General features: G+C 43.9%; 2 protein-coding genes across 5 annotated transcripts; one reads left to right on the plus strand and one right to left on the minus strand.

Annotated features, from left to right (window-relative positions):
• Window positions 1-364: 364 nt before the first annotated feature.
• Window positions 365-5,647, minus strand: LOC109774296 (OVARIAN TUMOR DOMAIN-containing deubiquitinating enzyme 1). Its single transcript, XM_020333021.4, has 8 exons — window positions 5,174-5,647; window positions 3,310-3,375; window positions 3,112-3,195; window positions 2,915-3,037; window positions 2,186-2,238; window positions 1,969-2,018; window positions 1,792-1,892; window positions 365-905 (listed from the first exon to the last, which is right to left on the minus strand). Exons 1-8 carry the CDS (start codon window positions 5,381-5,383, stop codon window positions 633-635), a joined length of 960 nt encoding a protein of 319 aa, XP_020188610.1. The 5' UTR covers window positions 5,384-5,647; the 3' UTR covers window positions 365-632.
• Window positions 5,648-5,766: 119 nt separating this feature from the next.
• LOC109774294 (O-fucosyltransferase 13) lies at window positions 5,767-9,838 on the plus strand. 4 transcript variants are annotated; one of them, XM_020333018.4, is made up of 6 exons: window positions 5,767-6,090; window positions 6,178-6,269; window positions 6,362-6,432; window positions 6,697-6,785; window positions 6,887-7,108; window positions 8,563-9,838. In XM_020333018.4, the coding sequence occupies exons 1-6, from the start codon at window positions 5,951-5,953 to the stop codon at window positions 9,299-9,301; spliced, it is 1,353 nt and encodes a 450-aa protein (XP_020188607.1). In that variant the 5' UTR covers window positions 5,767-5,950; the 3' UTR covers window positions 9,302-9,838. The 4 variants fall into 4 exon arrangements, with proteins under 4 accessions (XP_020188607.1, XP_040252403.1, XP_020188608.1 ...); XM_040396469.3 differs by having other exon boundaries at window positions 5,785-6,090; window positions 6,362-6,467; XM_020333019.4 differs by having other exon boundaries at window positions 5,800-6,090; window positions 6,365-6,432.
• The last annotated feature ends 4,810 nt before the right edge of the window (window positions 9,839-14,648 follow it).

The raw sequence follows: 14,648 nt of genomic DNA on the forward strand, positions 1-14,648 counted from the left end.
TATAAGACGTTCCAAAATATAAGACGTTTTGGGAGTTCAATTTAAACTGCCAAAATGTCTTATATTTAGAAACAGAGAGGTACTCCCTCCGTTCCGAATTACTTGTCTTAGATTTGTCTAGATACGGATGTATCTAGCACTAAAATGAGTCTAAATACATCTGTATCTAGACAAATCCAAGACAAGTAATTCGGAACGGAGGGAGTAGTAAATACATGCTAATGAGATAATGGACAGCACCCAGGCATCAACCTGGAGCATGTCCCAATTCAATGAGTTATGAACAAAAGAAACTGATTGCTGAGATGAAGCATTATGATGCAGAGGAGTAAATAATTCAGGGAAAAACAAGCAAGAACCACGATTAGTCACGATATCCAGAGGGTCTTCTCAACAGTCAACCACAATGTTAAATCGTTGTGCTAGAGTACACTTACAACAAGGAAAACTTCGAATTTGAGGGCAGTGACAAGTAAAGCATGCTATGATTACGCCCCAAGAACACACCAGTTCCCTCTTGTAAGGCTGCCTTTGGCAGCATGCAGGAGCAACACAACTACACGGTTCTAGACAACGTTTTCTCAACCTGAATTCATGGGAAAAATCAACCTTGGTGTTTCATCAGCCAGAAATCACTTTGGGTAGAGAATATCATAGTGACCAGGCCGGTAGAGCAGAGTAATGTAAGGTTTCTCCTCAGCCGGATTTAATCCCATTGCAGCATCACCTTCAGAGGAATTGGCTGCAGGAATGAAATCATGGTGGTTCACACTTAGATTGCCTGTGTCACAGGAGCTTCGGTCTAGGTACATCACACGGATTGGCACCCCTAACGCATCTGACAGAGCAATAATGTGCACATGGTCGCTTTCCTCGCCCATTGGCTCCACAGAAGACTTGCAAAACTGCAATGCGATTTCCAAATCAGGGTCAGTCCCTCGACTGCATATCTATGGACAGCAGACAACTTAACTGAAGTTTAATTAAAGCATGTAGGATAGCACCACACAAACACAGGTGAATACATTATCTCTTGTCCTGACATGGCTAAAACCAAGGAATAGGAAAACATAGGATAATACATTATGGAAAGTTAAATTCTACAGGAATTCAAATGAGGGCACAAAATAGAAGTTGTTCGGCTGCACCACAGGATAAGAACATGAACTTTCTCGAAAGGTTAGGTGTTTGCCATAGTTGTCTTATAAACAAAGGGAAAATTCTTTTGGAACTGGATGCAAAATAGTCCATAGGAAAAATTCCTATGGTTACCAATCCTCCAAATCAAAAGGCTCCACATGAAATATTCATAAGGAATAAAATCCTCCGAAATTCCTCTGAATCACAGAGGCCTATCCCACAAAGAATAGTCCACTGCTTACAGAGCTGCTAATTCTGTCCTACTCACATGATATCTAGTGTTAGCTTTGTGTAATAATTCTAAAGGAAACTGGCCCTGTACTCCTGTAGGAATACTGCCTACGGACACAAACAGAGGCACCATACCTAATGAATGGTTAAAAACCCATACTAAATGGCATACTACAATCTCACTAGTCAACCTGTTTAGCAGCAATTAAAGCTGGGGCATGGAGTGAAACTATTGCAAGAACACTCTTGATTTCCACAATTCACATGCAATGCAAAACGACAACACCCAATCAAATAGACTTACACTACAAACAGGAGAGTGCATTACATATTGACAAGGGGTAAATACATGACTACTGGTACAATGTCTATGTTCCCACCACCCAGTGTTGCATATAAGAACAAAACTAAGAAGCTAACCTGAGTCACGGTCGAATTTGTCAAGCCAGAAATAAATGGTTCAAAGAACTCAGCCCTCCTTTGAATTTCACCAGAGGTAACAAACCTAAAGAACATGACAACTAAAGAAGACACAATAAGAAAATAATGTTATCATAAGTCAAGAAAGACACGTCATAAATATCTGGTTGTACAAACCATAATCAGAAGTCGTCTGATCCCTGGTTCTTTCTAGAAGTTCTTCAGGCCTAAAGATACATGAAAACGAAACAGATTCACCAAAAAGCAAAACTCTGATAATGGACATGCCATACAATGTGCACGGTTAAGAAATGCCTCTTCCAACAACACTTATTTTCTTTTGTTCATATGAGATTATGCCTTAAGGAGACAAACACAACTATAGAATATTTACCCAATAGAAGTTTCGTGTCCCTGCAGAACATTTTGCAGCTCCTCAATGAACATCTGAGGATAACAAGGGAGACAAATATTCAGCAAGGACTAAGGAGGCGAGTATTTAACAAAACAATAATTCTTATTTTCATATATAGATTAATCAGCAAGGTTCAAGTTCTTCAATATGAGCATCTCTACTTACCCATCATTTTCAACCAATGCATATCATATACCAACAACAGAGCTCCCAACAAGACCATAAAACATAATAAAGACCATCTGCTTGGGCACAATGCATGGCATTCAGAAAGACAGTGTATAATATTTAGTTATTAACGACTAAGACTACTGTATATACCTCAGCGGATTTTACTCATAAAGAGCAACAAACCAATGCATTCATCAAGGGATTGAAGAAAAGGCGTGTAGTATGCTTACTTAGATCAACAGTTGTGACAGTTAACAGTGCACAGGGGTTACAGGCAGGCATTTACTTTATTTTTCATTACAGAAAAAAAAAGGTAAGTTCCTGATTACCAATGAGTCATCTAGCAAATTCCCCACAGACACGTAGAAGGAATTGCAAACAAGCGCACATAGACAGAAGGAGCACATCTAAAGCTATTTCAAGACCGAGGACCGAAGATGAAGAACAGTTCGGAAGATCAGATGAAGTGGAGCAAAAAGTGATGCAGAATGGGGCAACTAAGGAGAGATGCAAAAAGCAAACATTGCATAGACTTACAGAGAAGAAGTCTTCAAAAGTGAATTCAATGTATCCAAGACCTGAAAGTGTCATCTTGCACTGTTCAATGTTTTTTAGGATGCGCTCAACCTCAGCTCTATCTTGTGTCTCTAGGATATGTTCCTAGCAGCAAACCAAACAATCGTCAAATTATGAATAGACGTACTTTGAGTGAAAACCAACACCACAAATACTACCAGGTAGGAGAACATAAAGCTTCGATAAAAGCAGTTTCCATCTCCTCGTGTTCGCCTTAAAGCATCATATTGTTCACCAAGCAACTGCAGGTTAAGCAAGAAAACTTATGGAACAAACTGAAGCACCATAAAATGGCACACTGAATGAAGAAAAATAATACGGTTATCATGTATCAGAACAAGCAAACGAACAACAACCTTTATTTTCTCCTGTAAAATGGGGCTGCCAGACTGGAACTCTGCTGCTAAGGCGGAGAGAGGTTCCTGCAAGATTCAGAAGATGCCAGTCAGATAAACAAATTGATAAGATACAACAGTAATTAATATGGAAGGCAAAACAAAAGCAGCAGAACAAAATTACAGATTAATACAAGCAACACCATAAATATACAGATAACCATAACAGTACGTTAAATAGCATTTGGATTCACATGTACCACCAAATGCACTTGAGATATCCAACTAGTTGACCGAAATGAAGAGAATAAGAGATCAGTCTCAGTATGTTATTTCATTTGACATGAAAACTGTGTGGATGTCGTTCCACAACATCTCATATGGCTTTCTGTCATGTCATTTTTGAACTTCAAACTTCAAGCATAACAGCACATATTAGAGAAACCCTGGCATAGACTAGCTCAACTTCTGAGATAAAGTAGAAACAATTTTTGTTCTCCAGTTTCAGTGCCGAGTTGCCCCTAACTTTTCATAGGCTATTCCTACATTGACAGGCTGGAACCAGGCCCGGCCGATAGGCCGGGCAAACGGGGCGCTCGCCCTGGGCCCCCGCCAGGTAGGGGCCCCGGCCCAGGTATTGCTGCTACACTGCGGCCCCCCTTCCCTCTCAAAGAAAAACAGAAACTGCAGCCTCCCACGCGCCATTACCTCTGACTCCTCCAATCAATTTCCTGTGACGCCTCGTGTTTCCAAATTTACATTACGCCGCCGCCGCTCGCTACCTGTTCCTTCCCAAGGTCACGACTCACGAGCAGTTGAGCATCTATGGACAGAACAGCAACGCAACTCCATTCTTCCATGAACAGCTAAACAGTTCTACTCGCCCCCTGAAAAATTTATCTGGGAGATGGTACGTGTTTGCCGTTTATCTCTGAATTCAACGTTCAGTAGCTCTGTTCTTGTCCTGCCAACGAAATAGAGTCACTCATATCATTTTGTTTTGTTCTTAGTTCTAGAGGCACTCATTAGATTCGAGAGAGTGCCCTGTAGAAAGAAAGCTGGGGGAAAGGCTTCTTCTGTACATCGTCAATTATGTTCACTGCGGGGCCTTTTTTCTTCCCATGGATCTAGCCAACAATATCGACCATATTAAGGTGCTTTTATTCCTTGTCTTGGTCATTTTTAAGCACTGTGTCTACTGATGTCTTCCAGAAAATATTTCTTCAATCTCTCTTCTAAAAAGTTTGTGTGTGAACCAATCTTTTGTGGAACCATAATGTTTTCCTTAGTACAATGATGATATAGTTTTCTTTTATTCATAGAGAAGCAAGCTGTTTGTAATGTCTCCCGCAAAAAAAAAGGTTGTTTGTAATGTCCTTTTTAGATTATAGAGACCACGAAGAGTACTGGTTATTTCCTTTGCCATTGGATTATAGAATGTAGTATATTTTGTCATTCTTTGTGAACAAGGGCCCTCGACGTTGTCTCGCCCCTGGGCCCCCAATATCAGTGGACCGGCCCTGGCTGGAACAAACTCGTTCAGTCTGTTACCTATTGTACTGCACACCAGAAGATTAAACAAAGGGCTCGGCCAGCCCATAATAAACCTTTGATCCTATAACAGAACATGAATTGCTCCCCGTGTATCCAACCTTAGCCATTTCAAACGACAATTGACCAACCAAACTAAATTCCAGTACAACAGTAACCAGAACCAACATTCGCATACTGTTGGATTAATAGGATCGAATCAACAAAAGCCTCGGCCAAAAATGGGCAGCAGAGGTAGCAACACTAGGTGTGATGATCCCGGCCAATTGTACCACATGAACAAACGACAAGCCTATAGCGACTGCGGAATGAGAGAGGAGTGGAGATGCCTCACCTTGTTACCGATGTACGGCACCTGGGGTCCCTCGGGCTTGTGGTCGGGGTCCGGGTCGCCGCAGCAGGCGTGGTAGTAGTCCCCGCCCATGGAGAGCTCCACCGACACGGTCTCGGGGCTCAACCGGTGCGAGTTAGGGTCAGGCCCCGCCCCATCGCTTCCTCCCCCCTCGACGAGCGGCGCGGGGGGCGGTGGGGGCGCGTCGCCCATGGCCGCGTCCTCGGGGGCCGGGGCCGCGGCGCCGGTGTCGCCGCCGTCCGCCGCCTTGCGCTTGCGGGCGCTCGCGTCGGCCGCCTCCCGCGCCAGCTTCGCGTCGCGTGTGGGTGGGGGTGGGGGTGGGTGTCAGGTTGTGGGTGTGGGCTCCGGACGGAGTTCGAGACGACGGCTTCGATTCGGGCGGAGGAGACCTTCGCTTTTGTGGCAGTCGGAGATCTCGCCGCAGGCGGAAAAAAGGGTATGTGCGTGTCGTTTTGCAGATAAGCCCTTCGCGTCATCCACCTTCATGATGTACTTCGTGACGCTGACATGTGGGGCTGACGCAGCGGGCCCGCGTTCCATTTTCAGGAAGTTAACGCTGTTTCTATTGGACCACCGCCCTACTCCATTTCCGCACGCCACCTCTCGATCTGGATAACCATCCATGACAGGTGGTCCCTTATTTACAGGTGGGACCCGCATTCTGGCAGACAGGTCGTACTTCCGTGCTCGCGGTGACGCCGCGTCGCCGCCGGCGATCAGATCCGGTGCTTCTCGTAGATAGCGGCGTCGGCGGCGGTCATGTGGTCGACTGCGGCGTCGTGGTGGGCCCACCACCACAAACGCCTCCTTCTCCCGGCCCTCTTCCTCGCCGCCGCCCTCTTCTTCTTCCTCGCCTCTCCGCGCTCCTCCCCATCCTTCTTCGCCCTACCAGCCTCCAGGTACGCGCCCCGCCCCGACCTGCCATACCAGCTTCTTCTGGACACTTCCTGGAAGTTACAGATCCCCCGCATTGGGTTTTCCCGCAGGGAGCATTCGCCGTCGGGGTCGCGGCTCATATGGGCGCAGCGGCGGGTGGCGGAGTGGCAGCCGTGCGAGTGGTGGCAGACGGCAATGCCCGGTGAGGCCTTGTGTGCTTCATGGTTTTCGGTCCGGGTTTAGGATTGGCTTGAGTTGTGGTGATGATTGGTTTCTATCCCCGCTCTCCTTCAGCAGCTCCGTCGACGAGGAATGGCTACATCAGGATAGATTGCTACGGCGGCCTCAACCAGCTGCGGCGCGATGTATGTTAAACTTGGTTTATCCTCCTTGTAATGGAGTAAGACTTCCTTTTCTTATGCACTGTTAAACTTGGATCATTTGGCCATGTACTGGATGCACAAGTGACAAGTATAGGCTCGTGGAGTCAATAATGGGATCATATGATTTAGCTTTAGGAAATAGGTAGCGTTGTATAGAATGTTATGCAGTGGTGTGCGTTGTTGATTGGCTATGTTATGAGCTCCTCGGTTGTAATTATTCTGGCCTCTGGTGCAATTGTTCTGCAGCTGTGCGATGGAATTGCGGTTGCACGTCTTCTGAACGCGACAATGGTTCTGCCCAAGTTTGAGGTTGCTGCATACTGGAACGAGTCTAGGTACTGGAGTCACTTGGGGGGAAACAAAGGCTTCTACTGTTGTTGCTATGTAGTGCACTTCTGTTCAAACTAATCATGTGCTTATCGGAATGCTTTGTCAGTGGTTTTGCAGACGTGTTTGATGTTGATCACTTCATTGAGCAAACTAGAGGTTATGTGGAGGTGGTCAAGGATATGCCCGAGGAGATATCGTTGAAAGAGCCATTTAAGGTCGATTGCCGAAAACAGAAAGGACATTTTGATTATGTAGAAACAGTTCTTCCAGCTCTTTTACAACATCGATATATTTCTCTGACACCTGCCATGAGCCAAAGAAAAGATAGGTATTGCCCAATTATCTAGTTGATACCTGAAATCTGCTTTCCATTTTCATACTGTCATTTTTTTCCAAGCTATTTTGTTCATTGTTCACGTCAAATGTCTCGAATTGTATCTGCTGCTGAGGATCTTAGCATAATGTGAAGGATATATAATAATAAGGCTGGCGATGAAGTTTTCCACTGCTAGAATTCTTGTGTCTTTCGAGGGCACGTATATCTACCTGTAACTTAAAGTAGATAGATTGCAGTAATCTTTTCAAAAAAAATATTGCAGTAGTAGTAGTTCCTTGTACTATGAAGCAGATTCCATGAGACATAGTATCATCAAGCAGTGTAGAAAATCATATGCATTAGTCAAATTTATGTTTGTTTAGATGTCTGATATAACCATGCAATTATTTCCCTGTGTTTATCTTTTTGTTGCTCAGTGCAAATATTGGGAGTGAATATGTTAATTAGCCTTTGAATTTGGCATGCTGCCTTGATATCCAAAACTGTACAGTCTCATATAAAAGTTATCTTCAAAGCTTTATAGCCCTCCCCCCTTTCCCTTTGCACTCATCTTGAGCTCACATAACTGGAATAAATACACCGACACACTATATTCTCGCGTGATAACTTTGTTTAATTAAGATGGCAATTCATGCAATGCAAGACAACAACAAAGACGTGCCCTGATTTGTTGGTTACATGACTAAATTACTAACTCCAACAACACCAACAACAAAGCCTTTTTCGCAACCAACTCATGGTTCTGGCACATGGATAGCTAGCTTCCACGCACCCCTGTCCATGGCTAGTTCTTTCGTGAAATTCCAGTCCTTCAGATCTCTCTTTACGGACTCCTCCCATGTCAAGTTTGGTCTAACCCGACCTCTCTTGATATAATCAGCATGCTTTAGCCGTCCGCTATGCACTGGCCGGCGCTGAATATGCCCAAACCATCTCAGATGATGTTGGACAAGCTTCTCTTCAATTGGTGCTACCCCAACTCTATCCCTTATATCATCATTTCGGACTCGATCCTTCATTGTGTGGCCACACATCCATCTCAACATGCACCTCTCCGCTACACCTTACTGTTGAACATGTCGCCTTCGCACTCTTTACCAACTCCAACAACTTCAAATTACCTAAACCTGATTTGTTGCCTGCTTTGTGATACGATGACCTACTGATAAATTTGTGCTGGGTTCTGTTATAATGACTGTCATCAGTCCAAGAATATTGTATAATCCACAAGATGTAGAGAATAAAGTCATTAAGATAACTAGTAGTATAAACTTAGTTAGTGTTACTCTATAGTTAGCTCTTTGCAATGCAACAATGATTTCATGGTTTGCAATTTTTCTATTCATTGTCATTGATTTAATTGCTGACTTCTGTCGATTTTATACTTATCGCTGTGGTGAGGCTGCCTTTTTCCCATGCTGATGTATATGCCTGTATTTTCTCAGATATCCATCACATGCGAAAGCTTGTTACTGCCAAGGTTGCTACAATGCACTCAAGTTGAACAAGAAGGTGGAAGCCAAAGCTATGGAGCTTCTCCAAGCGATACCAAAACCTTTCTTATCACTTCACCTTAGATTTGAACCAGATATGGTTGCCTACAGTCGATGTGAATACAGTGCCCTTTCTTCCAAATCACTGGATGCGATTGAAGCTGCACGTGGGGAGGACAGGAATGTATTGGTTGGTGATGCTGCTCATCTGTGGAGGAACCGTGGAAAGTGCCCTCTAACACCAAGTGAAACAGCATTTATCCTCCAAGCACTAGGTATTCCTACAGAGACAAACATTTATTTAGCTGCTGGGGATGGGTTAATGGAACTCGACGGCTTCACTTCGATCTACAAAAATATGTATACTAAATCATCTCTCCTGACTCATGAAGATTTTGAGAGAATGCATGGCAACACAAAAGCTGCTCTTGACTACTATGTTTCAGTCAACAGCGATGCTTATGTTACCACGTTCTTTGGAAATATGGATAAGATGGTAACTGCAATGAGAACAATGCAAGGGCTACAGAAGACATTGGTCTTGAGTAGGAGGGCCTTCGCAAATTACACGGCTGCTGGACTGGCAGGGGACCAACTAGCTAAGGCCATGTGGGATGCTCATCGAGAGGATTATATCATGGGGAGGGGATTAGCTCTCCCTGAACATTGCTTCTGTGAGTTCAAGTTGTAGCACAAATGAGCCCATATAACACAAGGGCTAGTCTATATAGCCACCTTCCAATTGGTAGCGCTAATAGATCGCATTGTGGCTGAGTTGCCACTGCAGTGGGCGTCATGCCCAGTCTTCAGAAGAAACTGCTCTTCATCAGAGTCGCGAGCTGCACAGCATCTTGATTCAGGGAGCAATTATCACTCATACAGCAATGCATCATGGCCTCTCCTCCTGTATACTATTTTCGGTGAGTTCAGATAGTAGCTCAGACATGTACACACACGCTTACTACCTAGAGAATCATTCTGGTGTTCCCTTTTGCAACTGGATATATTGCCAGGCCCCAACTCTTAACATTTGAGGGGTATAGATAGGTTGAAAACATTGTTCTTAGATAACCAACGAGCAGGATTTTTTGGGGAGTATATGTATAATGTTGGAATTTTGCATTGCTCGGAAACTAGCTACTGACCTACTGTCAGGTGGTGTAATGGCTTGTGATTAATCTCATCCACCACTGGGAAATACACCATATTTACATAGTTTGTTGTAGAATTGGGCTCCATAACCGGATTCTTATTGTGTGCATCGCAATGTTAAGGAGAATCAGATTCCAACAACTGTCCGTCTCGATTGTTAACAAGTCAATGAGAACTATGTTTAACAAGAAGCCCCAAATGCAATGCATGATGCATTCCGCGCCAACGAGTGGAGTGTGCATCAATCACCCACTGGCGGTTGATACATTAAACAACACTTCCAATTGCACAGGCCATATTCGTCATCACTCCGTGTTTGGGCTAGTAGTCTATGCGACCAGTGGTTACTTTCATATTTTACGTCATGGCAAGTAAGCTTAAATAAATTGGTGCTGAGCATGTGATCTCTAACTGTATCCCGTTGCTCATGCCTTCAGTTTGGCAGCTGAAGCAAGCAACAGATGGAAGGATAACCTCCCTTCATTCATGAATCATACTCTCCAGTCTCCAGTGTATACCTCTTTTTCATCATCGCCTTTTCAAATACGCAGACTGATGCAAGCAGTTTGATGTCAAATTTAATTTGAAACATGCTGCACGTACTAGTGGCCATCATTTTGTTGCTGCAATGTCGACTGCGTTGGACAAGTTATAAAACGACATGTTAGAAAGGACAGTGGGCGTGCTTTATTTTCTGTCTCTGAAGGGGGAAAGGCCACCAGATTATCTTGACCTTGTGTGAACACCGAGGACTCCCAAGTCAATGACTTGAACCTGAGGAGACGTGATGCAACTTCCTCGTGGTTCCCTGAGTTCCGTACTTTCTGTATTTTGCTGAAGGCGGTTGCTTTCTGAGATTGTTTTTGATTCACGGGCTTCTGTGACTGTGAGATCTCATATCTGCTCCAATCAGAAAATATTAGCAGGGAAATACAAGAAGTAAGAAGTTCAAAGTGCATCATTGAGCGTTGGTTGAGCAAATTGCAATATCATTTTGAAGAAAATCAAGAGGTCAAAGTCAATTGAGGTACGCTAGCAAGCTGATACCAGTATATGCACATATCGAAAGAGAAATTAACATGACACTTACTTTTGTCTACAAGAGGGGTACCTCCGTTTTGAATTATAAGATGTTTTAGATATTTTAATATAGACTATATACGAACTGAGATGAGTGAACAAACGCATCAAAACACGCCTATATACATTCTATTCAGAAAAAAACTAGAACATCTTCTAATTTAGAACAAAGGGAGTATATAATACTACTTGATATTCATATCCCATACCTGCCATGCTTGTATACATGGAGGACCAAGCATATGATTAAGTGCTGTGAATAACCACCATGGGCTATATGGAGCGTCTAGGTACGGTGTATCCACCCCAACCGACTACATATGCACGTGTAGCTCATAGTATTAGGCTTGGTTAGGCTATTTTTTAGTACTCCCTTCATAAATAAATGTAAGACGTTTTAGAGACTGTACTATCCAAAAAAAAGAGATCATACACTAAAATAGTTTTGATATATTTATATAGGAGCCTTGATTCCCGTTCAAGACCTTGCAGTGTCAACAGAAGCTAACGACCAACAATAAGTCCAGTCTCGAAGACCATGGTAAGATAAACCATGTCTTTCAAAACTCAGACGGAGCATTATATCACGTGTCAGTCCTAGCCAAAGCAGAACCGGCGGCGTAATTACCCTTTTTTACGTTATCAATCAGACAGTGATGTATCCCCGAGGTAGAAGAAAAATCATTCTTGTCCTGTTTTTTGTGCGAGCACATGACTAAACTGGATTAGAAATTACTCCCTCCGTTTCTAAATATTTGTCTTTCTAGAGATTTTAAATGGTCACCACATACGGATATATATAGACATATTTTAAAGTGTAGATTCACTCATTTTGTTCCGTATGTAGTCACCATTTAAAACCTCTAGAAAGACAAATATTTAGGAACGGAAGGAGTAGACACGATGCAGGAGTGATGAGTGATGAGTGTGAAAAGGCAGAACCCATGAAAAATACCAACGGCGACAATCATCGGCGCATCCAGCCGCCTGGACAGCGGAGACGATAAGTACAGATAGAGAAAAGTGGTCAACGGTGGCAACCGGTGAGGCATTCGACAACGGAAGTATAGCCATCGCCCGTCCGGAATTTTTTTTAAATAATACATTTTTTTAAAATTACAGAAATATTACGCTGAAAAAAGAATTTTCAAAAATAATACACCGTCGGCCCGCTGCAGGCCGACTGAGCCCAGTCAGCCCACAGCAGGCCGACTGGTGGCCCATTAGCTTGCTGCTGGCCGATTGGGCTGTCGGCGACCAGATCAGGCCCAGTCGGCCCGCAGTTGGTCGACAGGGTCCAGTCGGCCTGCAGTGGGCCGACTAGGCTTGCTGTGGGCCGACTGGTGCATGGCCAGCATTTTTTTTTGAACGATCAGTTGTTTATTTTGTAAAACTTTGACGTATTCCGCACAACCCTTTTCCGCCACCCGTTTCCCGCCACCCCTTTCCCGCCACCCATTTCCCGCCAACCCTTTCCCGCCACTCGTTTCCCGCCACCCGTTTCCCGCCACCCATTTCCCGCCAACCCATTCCCTCCACCCGTTTCCCGCCACCCATTTCCCGCCATACTGGAGCTCGCTTTCCCGCCATTTTCTCCTGTCTAACTATAAAACCCCCTTCAGACGGAGGTGGATAAGCATTGCAGTGTAGTGTAGTTCAGATGTCCCATTATCCTTTCGATCGTAGTTTTCACCCTGGGATGAGCAGGACTCTTCTGAGGCTAGCTACCGATTTCAGGATGGATAATAGGATAGTTCCATGGGACGAACTCACCGGTAGTGACACCATAATGAATGAGTTGGCTCACCAATTACGTAGGTCTGGGTGGCCTGAAAGGACCTATGAGGAGGTACGTAAAGAACTTCTTAGGTTGCATGACAGGTGGAAGAAGGTAGTGGTGCCGAAGAGTGAAACTTTCAGAAGGATTGCAGCAAATAATCCATGTTTATGGACTGAGGAGAGCGAGGACGAAGATGATATCTTCATGCCGCCGCTTTCGGGTTCTGCATCGTCGAAGGGCAAGAGTTCTTCATCATCGAAGGGCAAGGTTTCTGCATCGTCGAAGGGCAAGAGTTCTTCATCGTCGAAGGGCAAGAGTTCTGCATCGATCGAGGATGACGATGATGACTTCATGTAGTTTTTATGCTGTATGTTGTGAGTTCAGTTACGTGCCATTTAGTTTAGATGTAGTTCTATCTAGTTGTTTGTAATGTCTCGTTGTATGAATATTATGTTCTATCTAAATATGATCTTGTAGTTCCGATAACAGAGTACTAAAATAGAGTAGGCATATGTCTCGTACATAAGTACATAGTCATTTGTCTCATACATAGAATAGACATAATTCTCACACAGAAATAGATGGTAATGTCTCTACTGATAGATAGGAGCGTCAGTGACGACGTCTGGCCTGGCGGGGAGGCGGATCTCGAATGACAAATTCATCACATATAACTCGGTTTCCTGTAGCAATGCAACTCAACAACCCTTTTTCATTCCCATTCGCTCAGCATTTCTTGAATCTTGCCATCATCAGTTATGTCAATCAATTTTCTTTCCCCAGGGCCATCTGACTGCTTCCTGCTGACGTAGTACACAAAATCGTCTTCCTTCAACCCTTGCTTCAACATGAATTTAGTCTTCAACCAATCAAAAGTGAGGTCCACTTCACTAACTTGCACAATAGTTGGAGAAAAGCCTTGGACATGAACAATAGGGCTAAGCACCCACTGAGTACCCTTAGCCATCTGCAACACACAAATCGCATTGAGTACCTAACCTACCCCTTAATATCCCCACTAACAAATATTAGACATGTCTATATATTACCAAGCTATATATTACAGAATATTAACGGAGCAACTAATACAATTCACCCACCTACAAGTATATTACGAATATTTGCCGTAGCAACTACAAATATTGACAGATTAATATATTTGACTGGACTGCCTATACTACGGACCTTTTTTCTGGACTACTACATATACTGACACTCCTAAATACTTGACATCGACATATAGGACGGATTATTACCGGAGCAACTACACATTTTTACACAACTAATTAGTTGACATCTAAATATATTAACAAATACTACCGGAGCACCTACGAAAAATAAAATGTGGGCTGAAATATACCCTTGAAGCGTGCGTGCGAACGAAGAACGACGAACGGCGGCCACCAAACTGCCGGTGCTCCGGCTACAACGAAGAACGACGAACAACAGCTTCACCACCACCACACTGCAATGCTTATCCAGCTCCGTCTGAAGGGGGTTTTATAGGTAGAGAGGAGAAAATGGCGGGAAAGAACGACTGCGGTAAGGCGGGAAACGGGTGGCGGGAAAAAGTTGGCGCGAACATATGGCGGGAAAGGGTTCTTCATCATCGAAGGGCAAGGTTTCTGCATCGATCGAGGATGACGATGATGACTTCATGTAGTTTTTATGCTGTATGTTGTGAGTTCAGTTACGTACCATTTAATTTATTTGTAGTTCTATCTAATTGTTTGTAATGTCTCGTTGTATGAATATTATGTTCTATCTAAATTTGATCTTGCAGTTCCGATAACAGAGTACTAAAATAGAGTAGGCATATGTCTCGTACATAAGTACATAGTCATTTGTCTCATACATAGAATAGACATAAGTCTCACACAGAAATAGATGGTAATGTCTCTACTGATAGATAGAAGCGTCAGTGACGACGTCTGGCCTGGCGGGGAGGCGGATCTGGAATCAGGGACCATCCCAACCTGTCGGGTGCCCTAACGTGACGAGGAGGAATCTCAGACTCTCCTTGGTC

This window comes from Aegilops tauschii, chromosome 7, assembly GCF_002575655.3.
Source record: "Aegilops tauschii subsp. strangulata cultivar AL8/78 chromosome 7, Aet v6.0, whole genome shotgun sequence".
NCBI classification, from domain to species: Eukaryota; Viridiplantae; Streptophyta; class Magnoliopsida; order Poales; family Poaceae; genus Aegilops; species Aegilops tauschii.

Excerpts from the sequence above, each read along its gene's own strand:
- LOC109774296 (XM_020333021.4), bottom strand. The coding sequence starts at position 5,383 with ATGGGCGACGCGCCCCCACCGCCCCCCGCGCCGCTCGTCGAGGGGGGA. Across the intron at positions 3,376-5,173 it reads TGCCGTACATCGGTAACAAG|GAACCTCTCTCCGCCTTAGC; the intron begins GTGAGGCATCTC and ends TGAATCTTGCAG. Across the intron at positions 1,893-1,968 it reads TCAGACGACTTCTGATTATG|TTGTCATGTTCTTTAGGTTT; the intron begins GTTTGTACAACC and ends TGTCTTCTTTAG.
- LOC109774294 (XM_020333018.4), top strand. The coding sequence starts at position 5,951 with ATGTGGTCGACTGCGGCGTCGTGGTGGGCCCACCACCACAAACGCCTC. Across the intron at positions 6,433-6,696 it reads TCAACCAGCTGCGGCGCGAT|CTGTGCGATGGAATTGCGGT; the intron begins GTATGTTAAACT and ends ATTGTTCTGCAG. Across the intron at positions 6,786-6,886 it reads GCATACTGGAACGAGTCTAG|TGGTTTTGCAGACGTGTTTG; the intron begins GTACTGGAGTCA and ends ATGCTTTGTCAG.